Source organism: Syngnathoides biaculeatus, chromosome 14, assembly GCF_019802595.1.
Source record: "Syngnathoides biaculeatus isolate LvHL_M chromosome 14, ASM1980259v1, whole genome shotgun sequence".
In the NCBI taxonomy this organism is placed as follows: Eukaryota; Metazoa; Chordata; class Actinopteri; order Syngnathiformes; family Syngnathidae; genus Syngnathoides; species Syngnathoides biaculeatus.
This window is the reverse complement of record NC_084653.1, coordinates 12,500,488-12,522,059: the sequence shown is the minus strand read 5'-3', so window position 1 is coordinate 12,522,059 and position 21,572 is coordinate 12,500,488. Positions and strand designations below refer to the sequence as shown.

Here is a 21,572-nt window from a genome sequence, read left to right as displayed (position 1 = left end):
AAAAAAAGGTACATCACCATATAGAAAAGTACAATAATGTTGTTTGGTTACTAAAACCATGAGATTAAACATTGAATAAAGAGAGCTAAATTGGACTGATGTCAAAGCAGAACAAATGTATTTAGAACATTGTATGAAATTAAATGTAATGCTTTTTCAATGATGCATTTCATACACTTTTCCAATGCATTATACAATACACATTAGACTTGCAAGCATTCAAGGAGGTAGAAAAAAATGGAGATACTATAATACACCAATACATGAAGTCATGAGAGCCTCGATTGAAAACTAACGAGTGCAGACCCCATCTGCTACATTTAGTATATACCTCTCGGGCTTTTTTACATTACTTTACGTTTCTCTCCCGCAACATGTGTTTGAAATGTCCGTGTTTATATGATCATCATGCGTGTTAATGACGCACTCAGTCCTTGGTTGCCTAGAGTGAGGTGTATATTTTCCAATTAATCAGCCAAAATGCTACAATGCAGAAGGGTGTCCAATTTAATTAGATTTGCTTTAGACAGATTAGTGTAGCTCCCCAGCAGCATCCATTTAAGCTCCCTATTAGCTGTGTGCATCGTTGCTAAGCATCCAGTGGTACGTATTTCAGCTTATTACATAAGTGAACTAAGTGGTCTAGTAACCTGTTAACAAACAAAGCGGCATACACATTATCGCCTCAAGGAACATGAGTCCGTTGTTACTCATATGAGGAGGTAAAAGAGTGCATAAATCAAGAATGTTGTCGTTCTATTGAACAAACTTCTAGAACACATGTATGAGGTGGCACGGTGGAAAAGCTGTAGAGCGTTGGCCTCACAGTTCTGAGGACCCGGGTTCAAATCCTAGCACCGTCTGTGTGGAGTTTACTTGTTCTCCCCGTGCCTGTGTGGGTTTTTCTGGGCACTCCCGTTTCCTCCCACATCCCAAACACATGCATTAATTGGAGAGTCTAAATTGCCCTGAGGTGTGACTGTGAGTGCAACTGTTGTCCGTCTCTATGTGCCCTGCGATTGGCTGGCAACCAGCTCAGGGCGTACACCGCCTCCTACACGAAGACAACAATTTACCTCCAAAATAGCTGCAAGTGATTCAAACATCCCATTTGGAATGTGACTTCTTCTCCTTTTTCTCTTAGCTTGTCCCGTTAGGGGTCGCCACAGCGCGTCATCTTTTTCTATCTAAGCCTATATTCTGCATCTTCCTCTCTAACTCCCACTGTCCTCATGTCCTCCCTCACAGCATCCATTAAACTTTTCTTTGGTCTTCCTCTCGCTCTTTTGCCTGGCAGCTCCATTCTCAGCACCCTTCTACCAATATAGTCACTCTCTCGCCTCTGAACATGTCCAAACCATCTAAGTCTGCACTCTCGAACCTTGCCTCCAAAACATCCAACTTTGGTTATCCCTCTAATGATCTTATTTATAATCCTATCCAACCTGGTCGCTCCGAGTGAGAACCTCAACATCTTCATTTCTGCTACCTCATGTTCAGCTTCCTGTTGTTTCTTCAGTGCCGCCGTCTCTAATCCGTATAATATGGCCGGCCTCACCACTGTTTCATAAACTTTGACCTTCATCCTAGCGGAGACTCTTCTATCACAGAGAAAACCAGACACCTCGCTTGGACCCATTTCTTCACTTCCTTACCACACTCTCCATTGCTCTCTATTGTTGACCGCAAGTATTTTAAGTCGTCCACCCTCACTATCTCGTCTCCCTGTAGCTTCACACTCCTCCCCACCCACTCCCCCCAGTACAGTGGATACAAAACCCACTTTTGTTGAAATTTTCAGTTTCACCAAGGTTGTGGTTAGCCAGTGGTTCCCTTTTTTTTCCGCCCCCCTTTTGTAGATAAAATTACCCCCCCACCCAATATATAATATAATAATGTAAAGTGTTCATGGTTGCTCTCCGCCGAGCCCCCTAAGTCTGAAAACTACTGGGTTAGACCAAGATGAATAATTTCAAAAGCTTTTCCTCCACTGCTACTGTATTTACATTCTGTCACTAGCTGATGGGCGCACCAGTTGTGACCAGTTTGTAGTAAGCACCAGTCTTGGCCATGAGTTCATCATGCGTGCCTTGTTCTATGACGACACCATGTGACATCACTGCAATGATGTCAGCGTTCTGGATGGTGGAGAGTCGGTGAGCAATGACGATGCTGGTTCGACCTTTTCTCGCGTCATCCAGAGCAGACTGGACAGTCTGTACAAAAAAAAGAAAAAAAGGTCAGAATGACATCCTGTCTTTATCATGTAAGGATCAAGCTTGTCATGTGCACAAAAACTTGCAACCTTTTCACTTTCCGTGTCCAGGGCAGAGGTGGCCTCATCTAGAAGAAGGATCTTGGGGTTCCTGACAATAGCCCTGGCAATGGCGATGCGTTGTTTTTGTCCTCTTGATAGCTGGGAACCTTGCGCACCAACCTGGGTTTCATATTTCTAAAAATTTGTCCCATGTATTCAAGGATCGAGAGAATGACAAATGCATCAATGTTAGCAATGCTGAACATAACAAATCAGAGATGACATCCATCCACCCGTTTCCTGAGCCACTAATCCTCACAAGGGTAGCGGGAGTGCTGGAGCATATCCCAGCTAATGTCGGGCAGGAAGTGGTTGGTTGCAGGGGCACATAGAGAAAAACAGCCATTTGCACTCAGAATGACACCAAAAGGGTCATTTAGAGTCTCCAATGTATGTCATGTCAACAATGATTTACTTCTCATCATTTACTATATATTTTATAGTAATCTTTATGCATTGATTCTCATTAAAATGTCACATTTGCACTCCCTTTTGCGGATTTCCCTAAAAATTAGCATTTATATTCTCCAAGTAGATCTTTTTTTTATTTGTACTTGATTCATCAAAGTAAAAGGTTTACTCTCACATCTGGTAGCGTCATCACAAAGTCATGGAGGTAAGCTTTCTTGGCCGCCTCCACAATTTCTTCTCTGCTGACGCTGCGCGTGTTGTCCCCATACTGAATATTCTCAGCTATGCTGCAGTCAAACAAAACAGGCTCCTGGGACACGATGCCAATCTGAGATCTCAGGAAGGGCACATTCACTGACTGAGACGGGCGACCATCGATCAACTGCAATCAAAATCAGACAGAATTTTTTTCTGACATTTTTGTCAAATTGCTTCGTTTGGAGATTAAAATGAGTGTTCCCAACAGTGCACAGACCACTTTCCCTTCGTCCGGGTCGTAGAACCTTTCCAACAGTTGAACACTGGTGCTTTTACCACAGCCGCTGCTCCCCACGAACGCCAACGTCTCACCGGGCTTTACGGACACCAGCAGACCTTTCAACACGCGCACATCCGGGCGTGTTGGGTAGGTGAACTCACAATTGACAAACTCTATTTCACCCTTGAAGTTCTCCTGATGGTGACAGACCAAGATTAATTCACAAAGTAAAGTTTCCATTTTGGATTCCCAAACATTTCTCAGCATTCACATCACATTTCTACTATTTTATATACAAACCCATTTCTCGCCATCCGTGCTGCTTATGCTGATTTTAGGTGTTCGATCCAAAAGTTTGAATAAATGAGCGGCAGCTGTCTTAGCTTTGGCGTAATCAGGAGTGAAAGAAGAAGCTCTACCCAGTGCAGTTCCGCTGGTTACAACTGCCGATATCACCCTGGAGGAACAAGATATCAGCGCACAATTTATTGGTGATCACCATCGCGATGCATATTTGAGAAGAACTCAGCAGATATTATTTTACCCACCTGAAAACTATCACATACTGCAGTCCCTCAGCGTTCACCAAGTATCCCCCATACCGAAACGACGTAGCGTATGCCATGAATATTACACATTGGGACAAGCCAAAAAAGAGCCCGTAGATGTTGGCCCGCTTCTTGGCAGATTTATAAGGACACTCGAGTTTTTGCTCATACGATTCCACAAATGTGCTCTCTTTGGTTAAACCTGCAATGGTTCTGATGTTGGCAAGAGCTTCACTGGAAACCTGCGAAAAAGGTCATTTTGGGTAAAAATGTACAGAAATCCATCCTGGGATCTCTTATACATACTCTAATGGTGAGGGTACAAACCTGGCCTGCGTCTTCCATTGCTTTTTTATCTTCATTTGCAAAACCAGTCAACATTTTGGCTTGCAAGAGTCCAGACAGCCCAATGAGCGGCAAGAAGCACATAATGACCAAAGTTAGCTTCCAGCTAAAATAGAAGGCAATGATGAAGGAGGCTCCAATGTTGGTCAAGGAATTGACGACCATGCCAATCTGCGATCCTGTAGCCTAAGACAAAATACAAAACAACTATGAAACTACAACATCTTTTCTTTAATTCTTTTTTTTTTTTTTTTTTTTTGAGGGGAAATGCTGGACAACTTGGACGTGTACAGGATTCCGGCGACATTATCATTGTGGTTATTTTTGGCATTTTCAGCAATGGTGCATTGCAAAAAAAATTGACTGTTATTGAAATTTGAATTTATTGAGTAATTCAATTAAATGAAACTCATGTTATATACATTACTTAAACATATAGGCAAATATTTTTCTGAAGGCCAATCCCTTCTTGATTTTTGTGTGAAAAATAATTTTGATAGTTTCTTGTATAATCTAATTTCTTGACAGATCGGAGGTGCCAGTATGATTGTGGTTCTGAACGTTTCCGTTGATCCCATGGCTGTACAGTTTTCCGTGGAAACGAGTTTTGCATTTTTTATTTTTTTTTGGGGGGGGGATAATCCTGTACAGTACCTGTTGTCAGACTATGTCAAAAGGAATACTCTAAAGTAAAACAAAACAAAAAACACTAGTAACCAAAACCTTAATAAATCACTCTAGATATAAGCTTGAAAAGGAACTACTCACACCCTGGACCATGGAGGCGTCAGTGGCCAGTCTGGTGGTCAGCGCTCCAGGGCTGTTTTGGAGGTCATCAAACCAGCCAATGTCTTGTCTCAGCATGGCCTGGAAGCCCAATTTCCTTAGGCGACGTGTCAGCAACTCTCCAGACTTTGCAAAGGCGTATCCCTGCAACATCAGATCATATTCATTTACAAATAAGGACTTACTTTACTTGACTCATATACAGTGTTTCTAGTTTAATTCTGAAAATACGTTAACATTAATTGTTTGTGCAAACCTGTAAATACTGTGAGAAGACACTTGTTGCAGCCACAATGCAAAACAGAACACATATCCCATTTATCTGGTTCCTCTGCTCATTTATGTCAGCTAGGGCAAAGGTCTGCACAGACACAAAAAAAGCAACCAGTGAACCTCTTAAGTTTCTGAAACCATTAACAAATCGACCGAACCTGATACAAAATGCCCGTACCCCGAGAATTTGACTAAACAGCACAGCATAGATGGGGTTAACAGAACCATTGATAGCAGCTCCCAAAGAGCCCAGGAGCATGTAGGGCCACTCTGACTGATTGTACTTGAGGATCCGTGCGATTGGAGCTGGTTGAAGATGCTCATCTTCCTCTTCCTCATACTCAGGCTGTTGGCAATTTGCATGAAGTTATTCTATTTCTAAATGACAGATGACGGCAATGGTTTCACATGGTGTAAGCATACAATGTCTTGTGTGATCTTCTGGCTGGAAAAGATCCTGAGGCTGTTTGATACCGTGTCTGGGCTAAAATCACTGGACAAGTTGCTCTGAGATCGCAGTCGACCCGAGCTCCTATTGGAATAATATCAATTAATTCAGTATCATCTCCTGATTTAATCCTTTCTGAAACGGTCCTTTCTGTTGACTTTGCTGCACCTTTTACTTGACCTGCAGCTAGACCGGCTAAGAGTTCTTGGTTTTGTTTCAAAATTTTCCACAGCAGCAGCTCCACTGGCAGAACCTGGAAGAAATTGAAGTCAACAGTCAACTCATCTTTCATGAGGTTTTGGTAATTCTGGAGGAAAGTGAACTAAGCCTTGCCATTTGCTTGACTGAAATGTGGAAATAGTAAACATCTGCAAAGATCTCAGGCACAGGGTGAAGATGTTAGAGGTTCTGATGATTAGCAACAACGAATATGCGAATAGGGCCTGTTTTTTTTAGTCTATCTGCCCATGCATCCACGTTCAATAGCACTTGTCCTCATTAGGGTTACAGATGAACTGAAGCCTATCCCAACTAACTTTGGGAAAAAGGAAACGAAGACTCTAGACTGTTCACCAGTTTACTGCAGGCTACATATAAACAACAAAAATACATTGAAACCACCATTCACACTAATATACAATGTTTGGAATGTGGGAGGAACCTTGAGAAACCAAAGAAAACGAAGAAAAGCAAAAAGCGAAAATTTAAACGCCACACAGGCAGTTGTGAGCTGAGTTTCAAGACCTTGACCACTTGACTGGAAGGTAGCTGTGCTAACCACTGCCGTTTTAAAAAATGTATATCACATTTTTATTCCTGTTGATATATTTTGCCATTGCTTGGTTTCAGATGGCACCTTCAGGGCAAATAACTTCACTACTTTCAATCATTCAGTCACTAGGTGTGATGTCATTGAAGGAATACGACTACAACCAGAGACAGTGGAAGAAATTTAAATTTAAATGGAAACTCAAATAACAACAGTGGAGTGGAGGACTATATAAAAACCGAGGGCAAGATTTTAAAATCCAAGGCTGATACTTTTCATTTGGCTTTTGAAGTGAAGAGAGTATGACAAGTTTTAATAACAACATTTGAAGTGCTCATCTGCCAGCCCCCTCAACCTGCTTAACCCTTCAGCTGACAATTGAGAAAGTTCTATATTTACGGCTCATCAGGATTCTATGGACTTACCATTAGCTGTGTTTGATACACTGTGGTTTTGCAGGGTGACCAGAGTGAAGTAGACACCTTCCTTTTCCAGGAGCTGGCTGTGGGTTCCTTTCTCCACAGCCCGTCCACGTTCAAATCCAACGATCACATCCGCTTTCCTGATGGTGGAAAGACGGTGGGCTATCGAAATGGTGGTCCTTCCCACACGCACCTGTCATTAAGGGTCATGTCACTGCACTTGTTCAATGAAATGTATAAAGTGAAAAAGTATCAATGGTTACATACTTTGTCTAATGCCTTCTGGACAACAGCTTCACTCTCATTGTCCAGGGCTGACGTTGCCATATCCAAGAGCAGGATCCTAGGATTCCGGATCAGAGCTCGAGCAATAGCAATCCTCTGCTTCTGCCCTCCACTCATTTGACCTCCACCTTCACCCACCAAAGTACCAAATTTCTAAAAAATAAATAGCCAGGTCTAACTTTCAAGTTTCTTAAATTGCTTCTTTCGTCTGATGTGGAGTACATTGTTAGATTTAGAGATACAGTCTCAAGTGATAGATGAGTGCAAGAACCTAGTTAGTTGTTTTTAAAGTTTCAGGGACATTAGCAGTCATAAGCACCTAACAAATCTGATTAGTTCCTACTTTTTAACACATTTTACTTGTCTCATCACTATCGTTTTGTTTCAAGTTGTTTTCATTGTGCTGAGAACCAAAAACTGAATTACAAGTCCAGAACAGAAAAGGTCTATGCCAAGATATCCACTTGGTTGTGTGAGTCTGGAATCATTTATCACAGTAAAGAGAGGTTTTATTAAAAGTAAAAGCAAAATATGGGACCAAAAAAACATATCGCTGATGCAATGGGAAGATGTGGATTTGAACAAAGCTGCTCGTGGAGTGACAGCAGACAGGTTAAGTTCAACATAAGCCTTGTCTTATTCCGTTACTTGTTTCCATCTCTCCTTAAATTGGAACGCTATATAGTACAGATGAAAACTCATTAAGTCACATGTCTGCTTAAGTCACATGTCTGCTCAAGCTGTGAGAGACTACAAACGGTTTACATCACCCTTTCTTTACAGCCCACCTTAAACCACGACTGACCATCTATCTGCTACAAATCATAGATTGTTGTAAACATACCTGTGGAAGGCCCATTATAAAATCGTAGGCATTGGCCTCTTTTGCCGCCTGAATTACTTCCTCCATGGTCACTCCAGGTTTTCCAAAGCGGATGTTTTCTGCAATTGTAGTGGCAAACAACACCGGCTCTTGTTCTACGATACCAATCAATGAGCGCAGCCACTTAATGTTTAAACTTCGGATGTCATGGCCATCCAAAGTCACCTACAAATGAAGGTTTTTTTTAGTCTTGAAAGATTCCGGTTCAGTCCAACAGATCGTAGGATATTTTATCACCATTCCTTCCTTTGGGTCATAAAACCTTTGGATGAGCTGCACTGCTGTACTCTTCCCCGAGCCGCTGGGTCCAACAAAAGCAGTGGTTTCATCTGCTTTAACCTGCACGCTTAGATCATTTAAAATCTGAAAAAGGTAGATTAGTTCAATACAAGTGAATGATGCGGGTATCTGCTTGATTAAAACAAATGTTACCACGACTTCAGGTCTGGATGGGTAGTAGAACGTGACATTATGGAACTCAATGTCACCTTTCACCCTGTCTAATTTATAACCATCGTCAGAAAAACAATTTATCTCTGCTTCCTGTGAACAAAAAATAAATAAAACACGATCTGTGAATACTGAGATATCTGAAAATGGATACCTTAATCTATACCGATAAATGATTAGCAAAACATTTTCATGGTCAATGATGATCATTGTCATTTCCCAACTGTGGATGGATAGAGGCTGGTTGTACCCTGTCAATAGTTTCAAAGATGGTCTTTGCAGCTGCACGGCCTGACGCAAAGGCCTCCAAGCAAGGTGAGGCCTGGCCTAGGTTTATTGCTGCTATCAAAACTCCAAAAAACACCTGCAAAGGTGGATGGTGGTGACATGGCATCATAGGGGTGCATTGGGTAAGACGTTAAAGGCAAAAAATAATAATTTTACGTACTTGAACAAGGGTCCCAGGAGATAGCTCCTTAGTTTCGATGACAAGCTTTGAGCCATACCAAAAAGCCAGAGCGTAAGTAAGGAAAATGATGCACCACAGATATCCTTGGAAAATTCCGATGATCGCACCTTTTTTAACTCCCCAGTTCTGTGCTTCCACAAGGTTTCGGTCATACCTGAATATTTTGTATTTTAAAATTTCACATGCAATTCATTAAGAATACAGTTGTGAAAAAGAACTACCGCTCAGCCTCTTTGTCCTGCCCACCAAACGCCGCCACCGTTCTAATGGACGACAGGACCTCATCAGCCACAGCTCCCGCCTTTGCATATGCTTTCAGCTCCCATCCTGTTACCCTGGCCACAGCCTACAGGAAAGATGAACATCTCACCAAACCATTTAACCTACTTGAATGATTGAACTGATTTGCAAAAAAAAAAATGTGTGTGCAAAAACAGACACCAGCAAGCTGATCTACTAACCATGTGCACCCAGAATTGCATCTGCTAAACAGGGACAATAGCACTGCTCAAAATACTGCGTGGTATTGGCAAATTGAGGGGAACAGCGGTGACAATGGAACATTGCTGCTCATATAAACTTTTTTGAAATGCCAGAAACAAAAAAGTTCAAGAAATATTGTCTATTTAACAATCCAATTTATAAAGCCCGGGTTGTCAGAAGAAGGAGACATGCAACATCACCTACAAGAAAATGTATTTCAATTCTTTCAACTCTTTATTTCACTTTCCCTTGTGCCTGGATCATTTCCATAGACTGTAGTAATTGGTGCTGGGACAGGTCAAATCAAACAGAACATGGCTTTTTTGGAGTTACAGATCTCCCCTAAATTATCTGAGCAATTGACTGCACTCGTGCAAGTTGTTCCGTCCTTAGACAGACGTTAATATTCTCCACTAGGATGTATGTGTTATTCAAAAGGAATCATCATGAACTTTGTGACGAAATATCTAGTGTCAGTTTGTTTGGCTCTTTTATAAACACTTTTAATCCTGTCATTTCAAAATTCATTTCTGCCATATTCTCCATTGTGAACACGATCAAAGCTACCTAAACCACAAAAGCCCCATTTGTGGGGGGATCTGCAGCTGCACCTCAATCTTAGTGGATTACACACAACAACCCCAACACAAAGGGGAATTTGGGGCCCGCTTTCAGGGATCTCAGTTGCTTAAATGACCCAAATTGGGCTTTGTAGAGTAGGGGTCACAACTATACCATTGCCATCAGTGCAGCTGCGACACCGATCAGAGGGCTCACAGCAATCACAACCAATGTCAGCTTCCATCCGCCGATGAAGCCCACCATGAACCCAAACACGAAGGTGGAGAGCCTCTCGATGAAGAAAGACGCCTGGTCGGCGATGGCGTTATTCAACTTGTTGATGTCACTGAGAAGGAGTTGAACAATAATATACAGTAATGTGGAAACCACATACTGACATGGACCCGATGTGCGCTTCAAGGCCTCACTCAGATAATCTTGTGTTCAGTTCCCCAACAGAGTTGCAGTCAAACCATCCAATCTCCATTTGCATAATTTTACGGAAATAAGTCTTTCGGATTCTCTGAATCTGTCTCGCAGCGGCTGACACCCAGAGAACAACCTGAAAGAGGGGGGGGGCACATTAGATCACAAAACCACAGTTTTATACCATAATATTATTTTGCTCTAATTGAGTCCTTTAGAAAGAACTGTCGAATACTTACTTGAAAATAACTAAGAAAAAGAACTCCTATTCCAATCCCAATATAGTAGTATGCAAACATAGTCATCTGGGCTTCAATATCAACACTGTCAACAGAATGTAATTATCAGGTCAAGATTAACTGGTTTAAAATTGAATCATTTTAATATATGTTATGGTTGACGTCTCACTGGCCATTATATTAGGTACACTTGTACAATCCAATTGTAGTTACATGAAAAGATTTGTATTTTATTTAGTTGTGTGGTCATGCTGGTTGTAGAGCAGTGTTGTTACTAATATTTCTGATACTTTATTTTGCCAAATTATTATCGCTACAGATTACAGCAGTGCCTTGAGATACGAGTCGAACACGTTCATTGACAATGCCCATAACTCAAAACATTTGTATCTTAGATCATTTTTCCCTTTTAAAATGAATTAAAATTCCACTAATCTTTTCCACCCCCCCCCAAAAAAAAACAGAACATGAAGAATGTATTTACGTTAGTATTGTCATATTGTTCCTCTCTATGATAGCATTAAAATAGCAGAAAGCAGGGTTGTGTAGTTGTTTCAAATACACAATCTGTAATTCTTCTTGTTTTACGTTTACTTCGACAGTAAATATGCATATATTTGGTCACAAGTGAAAAATATCAGGTAAACAACAGCTGAGGAATTAGGTTTCACTCATATGTCAAGGCACAACTGTACGGTATATTATTATCTTTGTCTTCATTGATTTTTTTTTTCCAACCAGGTTCATCGAATATAATTACTGTACCCAACTGACCAGTTTGGGCTCGTTCTGCAAGCCTTCTCAATGCCGTAATGATAATAAACCAACTCACCCACAAACAAGAGTAATGTTTTCAGCAGGCTCATAAACGGAGCCATTTGTCCAGTGGATGGTGTTGTGGCGGCACGTTTTATTTGGGTCTTGCAGTTCGTGAAGCTCCACCTCATAATCCACAAATGTGTTGGTCATCATGCCGTACACCAGCAGCATTAGAGGGCCCGCAGCACCATGGATCAGTGCGCACACACTCCCCACTACCATCATCACAACCTCCTTCCAGGTGGCAAATCGAAACTGGTCAGGAGAAAGTATGTACATTAAGCTATCCTGATGTTGAAATGGTCTCAAGTGAAATGGTCAAAGATGGGGTGGGGGGAAAGAATACTGTTGTAAAAATGACATTTTAAAACACAATGCAACGGAATGCTTTTGTCATTGCAATTCATTTCTATTAACACAACAAAATCAGCCTCCATTTGATGAAGACAATAGTGGACAAAATATAATAAATACAACCTAGTAAAAAATACTGCATAGAATACTTAGCACATTTCTATATTACACATGTATTTGTAAGTTTAAGCTGTAGCCTTACCAGCTGAAAGTACCCAACACTGAGCTCATTCTCTTCTTTCTTCTGTTTCTTTTCATCTCTGAAAGTATTTTGCTTGATTAACATTTTAGCCAAAAACATTTTTTGAGGTATATACAGTAGACTGGTAAGATCACTTACCCGTTCTTTTGTTTTGCTGCAAATAATGGCAATTATTTAATAATGTGAAAAAAGGCTCTTAAAAGTGATGCTATGCATGAGTGATTTTTTTGTACATTTAATGTGAAGTTACTCACCAACATCTACCACAAGCGGTGGTGTAAACTTTATAGTTTTCTTCATCTTTTCTGTCTCCTGAAAACAACATGGGTGTAGTATCACAGGGGTTAATCTTTAAAAATGAAATAAACATCCCCTGAACATTGGATATACCTGCACAGACTTCACAAAGTTCACCACAAATATCGATTGAAAATGGTGAACTTTAATGCACAATTGTTCTTTGTTGTGAAAATATTGATCACAACACTTCCCGCTCATTCATTGCTGTTTGGTTAATCATTCAAGATACTGACTTCATACCTTTAATATAAACTAGATGAGTTCTGCATTTGTGTTCTCAGTGTTCTTTTTCCATCCCTTCATCCATTACCACTGCTGATGGTGTTCAGGGTCAGGGTGAACTTCAGCCTGACCCAGCTGACTTTGAGCAAGAGGCAGGGTACACGCAGCCACATAGCACAGAGTGAAATACTCACATTTACAACTATGGACTATGCCAGGTCTTCAAACAACCTAACATCTTTTAATTTTTCTTTTTTTTTTTTTTTTTTAATCTGGGGCGACACAGTACCTGGTGAAACTCTGATCCTACACAAGCATGCTGCATACATAAAAAGTCTGACTTTCGATGACAGAACCTTTGACTGTCAGGTAGACACGCATCAACACATTATTTAAAAAAAAAAATCCATTAATAAATGTAAGTAAGTGAATCGTCACCTTAAAAAACAAAAAATCATATGAATAAATGTTGTTTTAGGTGGGGGGGGGGGAGTACTGTACCTGAACAGGACAGCTGTCAGCGAATGTCCGCTTTCCTCAGCAATAACACGGCACGAGTTAATAAGGCAACCTATGCCCCTCCCCTACTACGATTATCTATAGCCCCATTACACTGATAAGGTTTGTGTTTCTTAAGACTAAATTAAAATGGAAATAATGAAAATATGGATTTCAAGGCGGGAAGCCAAATAATTTCTTAGAAACAGCTAATGGGACTTTTAAAATGGGCCTATTTGATATCATTTTATACTTCCGATTATTATACATATGTAGATATAAAAGCTATTGTATCTATGAATGTGCTTTAGATGTTATCAGATGTGATTGTAAAACGGGTTTAATGACCGTAAGGCCATTAGTTGTGGTCAACTGTGTGCATGAGAACCGCAAGTCATCTCACTGGAATGCAGACCACGAACTATGTAAAAGGGCATTTGACTTTTATTTATTAAAATGATTTTATACTTTGGCCAATTTAATTGCACGCCACCGAGTTCTGTGGCAATACCAGGTTTATTTCAGCATACCGTACCTATGTAAATGCTATGTAATGTCATACATTTCCCTCTCATATTAATTTATTCTTCAGACATTTAGTTCAAATTCGGTTGAAGCTTGCTCCGGGGACTTCTGTGTCAGCCAAATCACAGACAAATTGATGACGGAAGAACCCATAAGAATGTAAATTTGTATTTTACTCAATAATTCAACGTTAAATGTAAATATATTTGGTATGCCTTAATGAATGACTGAAAGAATGAATAAATGAACACATCAATAAGCAAACCAACTAATTAATTAAAAAATTGTGAAAGTTTTTTTTATAAACTAATTTTACTTGTCATTCAGTATATGTGTTTTTTTTATGCTTGAAATAATGAGTACCCATATAAATAATGGGTTTTTGTTCAGTAAGTTTACTTTTCACAGAAAAATATATGACCAATGACAGCTAGGATTGACTCTAGCACTCCCATGACCCTTATCAGGGTAAGCGGCTAATAAAATGGATGGATGGATGGATGGATGGATAAGGTCAATTTTTTGCATCGTGATTCTCCTTTTCATATATATTTTATCCTTTAAATATGAATGAATAATTACTGTACATTTATTTTGAGCATGATTTTATATAAAGTTCATGATCAATAATTGTACAAGAAATTAAATTAATACAAGCCAAAGTTAGCATGGTTTTGCTTATTTGCAAAAAAAAAAAAGTTCAATACACAAATGACTCTACAGCAAATAGTTTACATATACAAGTGTCCTTTACATAATCATGAAGCAGTACTCATCAGTGTGAATTTAGTCCAGGGGTCTCTAACTCAGTTTACCTTGGGGCCGCTGAAGGCTGAATCTGCCTGAGGCCGGGTCGCTGATGCACATGTACATGCATGTACGCACAATTTAATTTAGAAAAAAAAAGTCCAACCTTCTATAATGTATTTCTTATTTTTTAAAGAAAAAATAAGATCAACAAGGACGCTGGTGTAAACAATTTGTGTGCAAAACTACTAATAAAACTCCATGGCAACTCAATGAAAACTGTTTCTCTGCTTGCATCAAGCCCAGTCGATGCCACGGCCCCGAGAGCCATCTGCTGTGATTGGTAGGTTCGTCAGCTCTGCAAACAACACTGTAAAAGTACCATTCATAAAAACCTCGAGGGCCACATGAACATTAAACTTTCATCTTAAGGCAGGGGCCACAAAATATTGTCTCAATGGCCACAAATGGCCCCCGGGCCACCCGTTTCAGACCCCTGAATTTTGGGCTGCTACTGCAATTCAATTTCCTCTGAGATTATGACAGAGTAAGACCTAAAAATATCACAAGTTGCCGACAAAAGGTTAATGCCCGCTTGGACGTGTTTGGATTTGGAATTTGCTCTCTTTACAGATGGTCTGATACTGGATTCCCAACACAGGTGATTGATAATGTCAGGGGAAGGTGGAACTCCAGTCAAAGACAACACTGCAATAAACACAAACCCTCACGATCTCCTACACTGTGCACGTGTCACTTATATTATCTTATAATAATTACTGTTTTATTCATGTAGACATTGTATTCATTTTTCTTGTGGACAAGTGTCAAAATGGAACCCTTTCCTTTTTTAAAAGACTTTGTATGAAAGGTAAGATATTTCCCTTTTGGCTGCTCCTACAATTTAGAAGTGTATTTTTCGGCACGCTACTGGTTATCCTCACAGAGGTCGCGGGGCGTGCTGGAGATTATCCCAGCTGTCAATGGGCAGGAGGCAGGGTACACCCTGAACTGGTCGCCAGCCAATCGCAGGGCACATTGAGACAAATAAGCGCACTCACAATACCACCTAGGGGCAATTTAGAGTGTCCAATTAATGCTGCATGTTTTTGGGATGTGGGATGAAACCGGAGTGCCCGGAGAAAACCCACGCAGCCATGGGGAGAACATGCAAACTGCACACAGGCGAAGCCGGGATTGAACCCGGGACCTCAGAACTGTGAGGCCAACGTTTTCCAGTTGAGCCACCATGCTGCCCATTAGCTTCAATGTATTTTATTTTAGTTTTTACATATGATTTTGCCATGTTCTCATTTATTTCATGTTTGTTTATTTTCCCGACTAAGTCTATATAATTATGTGAAGTAAATATCACTTTAAAAAGTGTGAAAGAAAAAAAATAAAAGGAAACTTTCTACGCATGCTCATTAAAGTCTGCGTGTTGACAAAGTTTACAAGTGTAAAAAGCCTTACTCCCAACATTTACATGATGCTGAATATTAATTGTGTTAATGTTAATTACCTACACTTTAGGCCAAGTGACTGAGTCTGTAACCTGTCTAGTTAAGAAAGTGCATTTTTACGGTACTATCTTGATTAGTTACTTGTCAAACCTGTTGGTTTGTTTTTTGTACAGTCATCATGATTATAGTTATCTCACAGGACTAAACCTGTCACAAAAAGTAAACACTTTGCACTGAAATTATGTGATTGTGACTAAATTTCCTCTCAAATGTCTTAATTTGAAATTGTGTCACTACAGATTGCTCAATCAATGAAATTTTTATACCAATTAAGCATAATTGGATAACTTTTTGTGTCACACTGGTAGCGAGAGTGCCAGTGGCCCTTAAATTGAACCCTGTGGAACAATGGACCAAAGAACTATTACTATGCATCCATCCATTTTCTTCACCGCTTATCCTCTCGAGGGTCACGGGGAGTGCTGGAGCCTATCCCAGCTATCAACGGGCAGGAGGCGGGGTACACCCTGAACTGGTTGCCAGCCAATCACAGGGCACATCGAGACAAACAGCCGCACTCACAAACACACATAGGGGCAAATTAGAGTGGGGAGAGCATGCAAACTCCACATAGGCGGGTGTGGGATTGAACCCGGGACCTCAGAACGGGTGAGGCCAATGCTTTACCAGCTGATCCACGGTGCCGAGAACTATTATTACTGTATCAAAAATTCTGCCTTTACAAAAATGACAATGCTATTTTTTAATTGGTACTGTAGGTGATGTGTTCATTTAGCAATGTTAATTTTACTCCTTGCAATTTGCAGTGGTGTTAATGTGGATCCCATGTTAATCTTGGTGGGTAGTCCCTGAGCCCGAACAGCAAGAAAAGTGAACAGTAATTGATGACCACCCCAAAAATCCTTAGTATTGCCTATATTAAAGAGTGAACTGCCATTATACCACTAACTATGATTGCATCATTTTTACACTCAGTTTCCAACATTACTGGCTCACTGTTGAGGAATACAAGAGCAGGGTGGTTGTCTAGCCCGGCTGCTTCAACAAAAAAACACATCACCGACAGAAATCTTGGGGGAGAACACAAGCTCTGAGACAGATTGCCTTGGGACATGAAAAATGACTGTAGACCAGACTACATGGAATGCAGCGAGTTCTTCGAGCATTGTCCTAGGGTTAAGGCCTGTACACACAGCACTTGGCTTTCTGGCGCAGCGGACAAGCTGGGACGATAGCGGCATTGCACAAACTTGCCCATGTTTGATGCTGGTTGCAAAGCAACAGAACAGGATGGAGCGAGCTGCTTTTTACTGCTGGTATGGAAGTAGGCTGCAGCTTAGCAGTATGTACTTGTCATTATTTTCAATGGAAAGCCTTTTTTTAATGAGGAGGAGGGGGAGACAGGAGACGAGCAGTAGCTAAACGAAGGGTTCTAAAGCCACAGCGGGGTCTGGAGGACTTTAGGCTCATCTGTGCTTTACTGTTCGATGAAGATCCTTTCAAGGTCATGCAACATCATTAATCTTGTATCTCCACTCTCAGGACACATGCACAGTGCATCAATTGCTGATTCATCCATTTTCTCCTCCATGGTATTTTCACTGTTAAATTTGGCCCAAATCTCTTGCATGAATTTACATCACATAAACATTTAATCATGTCAGCTTCAGCAGAAAGCTCACAAGTTTCAAAAGGAGCTAGCGAGGTACGTAGTTTGTCCATCTACCCGGCAATCTTGCTTAGACATAGTGTGAGTGACACTGTTCTAAAATGACAAATTCACTACGGTGAGTGCTGATCTCTTTGTATGAGCTCTCCAAACCAACGACACAAAATTTAAACTCTTGACGGAGAGCGACCTGATTAATGTGGTCCCTTGCGTGGAGCACGCCATCACCACCGACAGCTTCATTCTTAGATTCAGTCCCAAGATTGTTTTAAGAGCCAACGCAAGTCTTTTCTTGTGCTGTTCCCGTTGTTGGAATCAAATACTTCCTCATTCCCATACATGAGCTTGTCTTAATCTTGTTTTGTTGGTGTTCGGTGCATAATTGTGGCCTTAATTTTCTGGTTACACTGCAATCCAGTTTGATGGTTGTTTTCCATTTTCTGCCACATTTCTCTGGTTTTGCTCTCTATTTTAAGGCACTATGGATCATTTTAGCTGAAGAGCCCATCATTTTTTGCACCTCTTTAGAAGATTTGGAATGTACTCTCTTTATTCAGATGGTCTGATACTGTATTCCCACACAGGTAATTGATATCTATATCTAATATAATATCATAGGAAAGTGCAACTGCAGTCAAAATCAAGACTGCAATAAAAACAAACCCTCGAGGTCTCCTTCACAGAGCTGGGAGTTGCCATGTGTGTGCTACAAACTCTCAATATGATAGTTTTACTCAATTATACATTATATGCAGTTGCACAAATGTAAAAATGGAGAAAAACATGGATGCAATCACTCTTTTACGGCCTTTACTGCTTTGTCGTTTTCTTAAAAGACTTTCCACAAGAGGGATTCTTTCACTCTGTGTGGGACTACTCACTTACGGGCAATAAATAACTCATGTATACACAAAATGCTTACGTATCACCCCACTTCCTGTATCTTGTCCTATTCTTTCTTCATAGTCTCACGCAAGATCCATATTTAATATTTCATTATTGTTGATTGTGCAGCACGGTGGATCAGCTGGTAAAGCGTTGGCCTCACAGTTCTGAGGTCCCGGGTTCAATCCTGGACCCGCCTGTGTGGAGTTTGCATGTTCTCCCCATACCTGCGTGGGTTTCCTCCGGGCACTACGGTTTCCTCCCAAATTCCCAAAACATGCAACATTAATTGGATACTCTAAATTGCCCTTAGGTGTGATTGTGATTGTGGCTGTTTGTCTCAATGTGCTCTGTGATTGGCTGGGAACCAGTTCAGGGTGTACCCTGCCTCCTACCCACTGACAGCTGGAATAGGCTCCAGCACTCCCCGTGACCCTCGTGAGGTTAAGCGGTGAAGAAAATGGATGGATGGATGTTGTTGATCAGGAATGATTTCATTTTCTCATTCTGTTTACAATTAGCGTTTTTTTCCCGCTTCTTTCTTTTATTTTCTCTTTCACGCCTCTAGAAATTCTGTTCTGTTCAACTAATCAAACCTGATCCTCAATAAAACTTTAGGAAATCACATATCACATAAAGGGGATGCAGATTCACCATTCTGCTTGAGCTAAGAGTTGAACAGGACATACACAAACACGGACACACAGAAAGGCAAAATTGTTTGGTTTCCATTATATTTAATTCATTGATGGTGTTTTGTTGCCCCCTTTGAGATTGAAATTTCCACTTTTGCTGGCAATCCTTTCACACCTGGTGCAAGGCAAAACCAAAAGTAAAGTCGAGTGTTTTGTTTCACTCCTCCCAATTATGCACCTGCACACACAGTTCATGCAGTCAGCCGTGGGTGTTCTAACTTGTCTTTCGTGGCCTCACGTTTATTTTTGTCTCAAGTCTCACGGACCCAAGTCCAAGATTGAGCCAATCATTTCTTGGTGTTGTCCAGGTTATTTTTTTATTTTTTTTTTTTTTTAAGGATGTTATTGTTACACTTTTGATATCACGGCATTTACCTCATACACACTGGGACAACTGCAGGATTTTCCTTTCCAATCTTGTTTGTTTCTTCACAGAGATGTTCCTGTACATTCTGGGGCTCCTGGTTCTGTGTTTTGTCTACAGGTGGTTCAGGGAGTCCAAATGGGTAGTAAACAAGGGAGACAAGTATGTCTACATCACCGGCTGCGACACTGGCTTTGGACATCTCCTAGCCAAGCACATGGATAAACTGGGCTTCCGCGTGATCGCCGGCTGCTATACAGAGAAGGGCGAGGATGAGCTGAAGAAGGCCTCCTCTGTAAGATTGACCACTCTTCATTTGGATGTCACCGACTCTGCTAGCGTTAGGCAGAGCACAGCTTTGATTGACACGCTCGTAGGGCAGAAAGGTGAGACCCATGTGATTATTCTCATTCATCCAGGACATTTCATGCTCAGGGCATGGAATCTCTTGTCTAAGAGAAGATGTTTACTTTCGCTATTACTATGTTCACCATTTTCCAAGATGCTGCTTATTGTGAAATGAGTTAAGTTCAATGCCAACATCCGGCATTTGTATCTCAAGTATAGGCTCGCATCTCAAAGCAAAAAAAAAAAAAAAATCTGAATGACAACCTATATATGGAAAAACTCTGAGGTTTGAGACATCTGTCTGCTCGCCACGTGCATTCAGGACTGTGGGCTGTTGTGAACAATGCGGGCACCTCCGTGCCAGCGGCCCCAGTGGACTGGCTGACTGTTGAAGACTACAAGAGCATGCTGGCTGTCAATTTGGTGGGCGTGATCGATGTGACACTGAGCGTTCTGCCTCTCATCAAGAAGGCCCGAGGCAGGGTGGTGAACGTGGCCAGCGTGTTCGGCCGAATCAGCCCTTTCGGCGGTCCGTACTGCGTCTCCAAATACGGCGTGGAGGCCTTCAATGACAGCCTACGGTGAGAAGTAACTTGCCAGCAAACATCTGGTTCCTCTTGCAGAGAGGCGCACGTTATCATATCAGATCTCTCCTTCAGTTTGAACTTGGCGCCATTTGCAGTCAAGGTGCTGTGCGTCGAGCCCGGTTTCTTCAAAACAAACGTTACCGACCCACAGATCCTGGAAAAAAATGGGAAGAAGCTCTGGGACAGATTACCTCAGGATGTGAAAGATGACTATGGACCAGACTATGTGGAGCGTGGTGGGTTCCTAGAGCTTGTCTGAAAGTCAAGTTTGCACTTGGTTTTTGTTTGGCGCAGTCACAATGGTGGCACAGAGTAAATGCACAAATATTTGCCGCTGGTTGCAATGTGACAGAACAGGAAGTAGCCTGCTGCAATTCACAGCTTGTTTGGGGTTAAAGTAGGTCACAACTCAGCAATATGTTGAGTATTTGTCATTGTGTCAGCAAATTATTTATGTAAAAATTAATTAAATTATGACATGCCTCTTGATAAAATGGTGCAAGCCAATGTACAGTAAATGGAGACGACCCACACAAGCATGTGTTGAATATGGTCACTTCACTGAGATTCAAACCTCGAACTCTTTGACTGATGTGCTGCCTGGAATTAATACCACATTACAAAAATGTCTTTGTGGAAAACAAGGAAATAAACATCTGTCACTCTGAAAGTCAGACTGACACTGGGACAAGTCAGTTGTTGTTCGACTAGGAATTCAAGTCTCAAATCCATCTAATCACATATCAGTATCGGAAAAAATTCCACAAGTTTCAGAAGTAGCCAGATGACCGTTAACTCATCACAGTTTCTACTTGACAATCTGACTGAAGAAGTTTGTCCGCCAACTGCATAATTTGTAAGTGACAATGTCATAACTGAGTGGTGACTGGTCTGTGTGTGTCTTCTCCACTTCAGCTCTCCAAACCATCGTAGCAAAATGCAAACTCCTGACGGACAGCGACCTGATGAAGGTGGTCGGCTGCATGGAACACGCCATCGCCGCCGTCCACCCTCGCACTCGTTATTCGCCCGGATGGGACGCCAAGTTCATTTGGTTGCCTCTGTCCTACATGCCCACCTTCATCACTGACAATTTATTTCTAAAATTTCGCCCCAAGATTGACGCGTCTGTCTTCTAAAATGCATTCAAGTCGAATTGCCCTTGTTTAAAAACAGTATTTAATTATTTCTATAAACGAGAATCTCAAAACCAATTTTATCTCCCGTGTGTTGATTGTGTCATTAAATTCCTCGTCAATAGTAAATCTCAGGTAAATAAG

At 41.1% G+C, this 21,572-nt stretch overlaps 2 protein-coding genes across 2 annotated transcripts; one reads left to right on the top strand and one right to left on the bottom strand.

Annotated features, from left to right (window-relative positions):
- Positions 1-2,015: 2,015 nt before the first annotated feature.
- Positions 2,016-12,268, bottom strand: abcb11a (ATP-binding cassette, sub-family B (MDR/TAP), member 11a). Its single transcript, XM_061841246.1, has 27 exons — positions 12,223-12,268; positions 12,107-12,122; positions 11,969-12,026; positions 11,426-11,667; positions 10,594-10,678; positions 10,357-10,490; positions 10,103-10,274; positions 9,106-9,230; positions 8,864-9,038; positions 8,666-8,779; positions 8,398-8,508; positions 8,203-8,328; positions 7,927-8,130; positions 7,065-7,235; positions 6,801-6,990; positions 5,775-5,859; positions 5,582-5,690; positions 5,337-5,504; positions 5,142-5,246; positions 4,868-5,029; positions 4,082-4,285; positions 3,755-3,996; positions 3,507-3,663; positions 3,204-3,401; positions 2,904-3,110; positions 2,306-2,452; positions 2,016-2,216 (listed from the first exon to the last, which is right to left on the bottom strand). Exons 1-27 carry the CDS (start codon positions 12,266-12,268, stop codon positions 2,016-2,018), a joined length of 3,954 nt encoding a protein of 1,317 aa, XP_061697230.1.
- Positions 12,269-19,210: 6,942 nt separating this feature from the next.
- LOC133512137 (retinol dehydrogenase 7-like) lies at positions 19,211-21,506 on the top strand. Its single transcript, XM_061841480.1, has 5 exons — positions 19,211-19,301; positions 19,429-19,743; positions 20,028-20,286; positions 20,365-20,528; positions 21,208-21,506. The coding sequence occupies exons 2-5, from the start codon at positions 19,431-19,433 to the stop codon at positions 21,429-21,431; spliced, it is 960 nt and encodes a 319-aa protein (XP_061697464.1). The 5' UTR covers positions 19,211-19,301; positions 19,429-19,430; the 3' UTR covers positions 21,432-21,506.
- Positions 21,507-21,572: the final 66 nt, after the last annotated feature.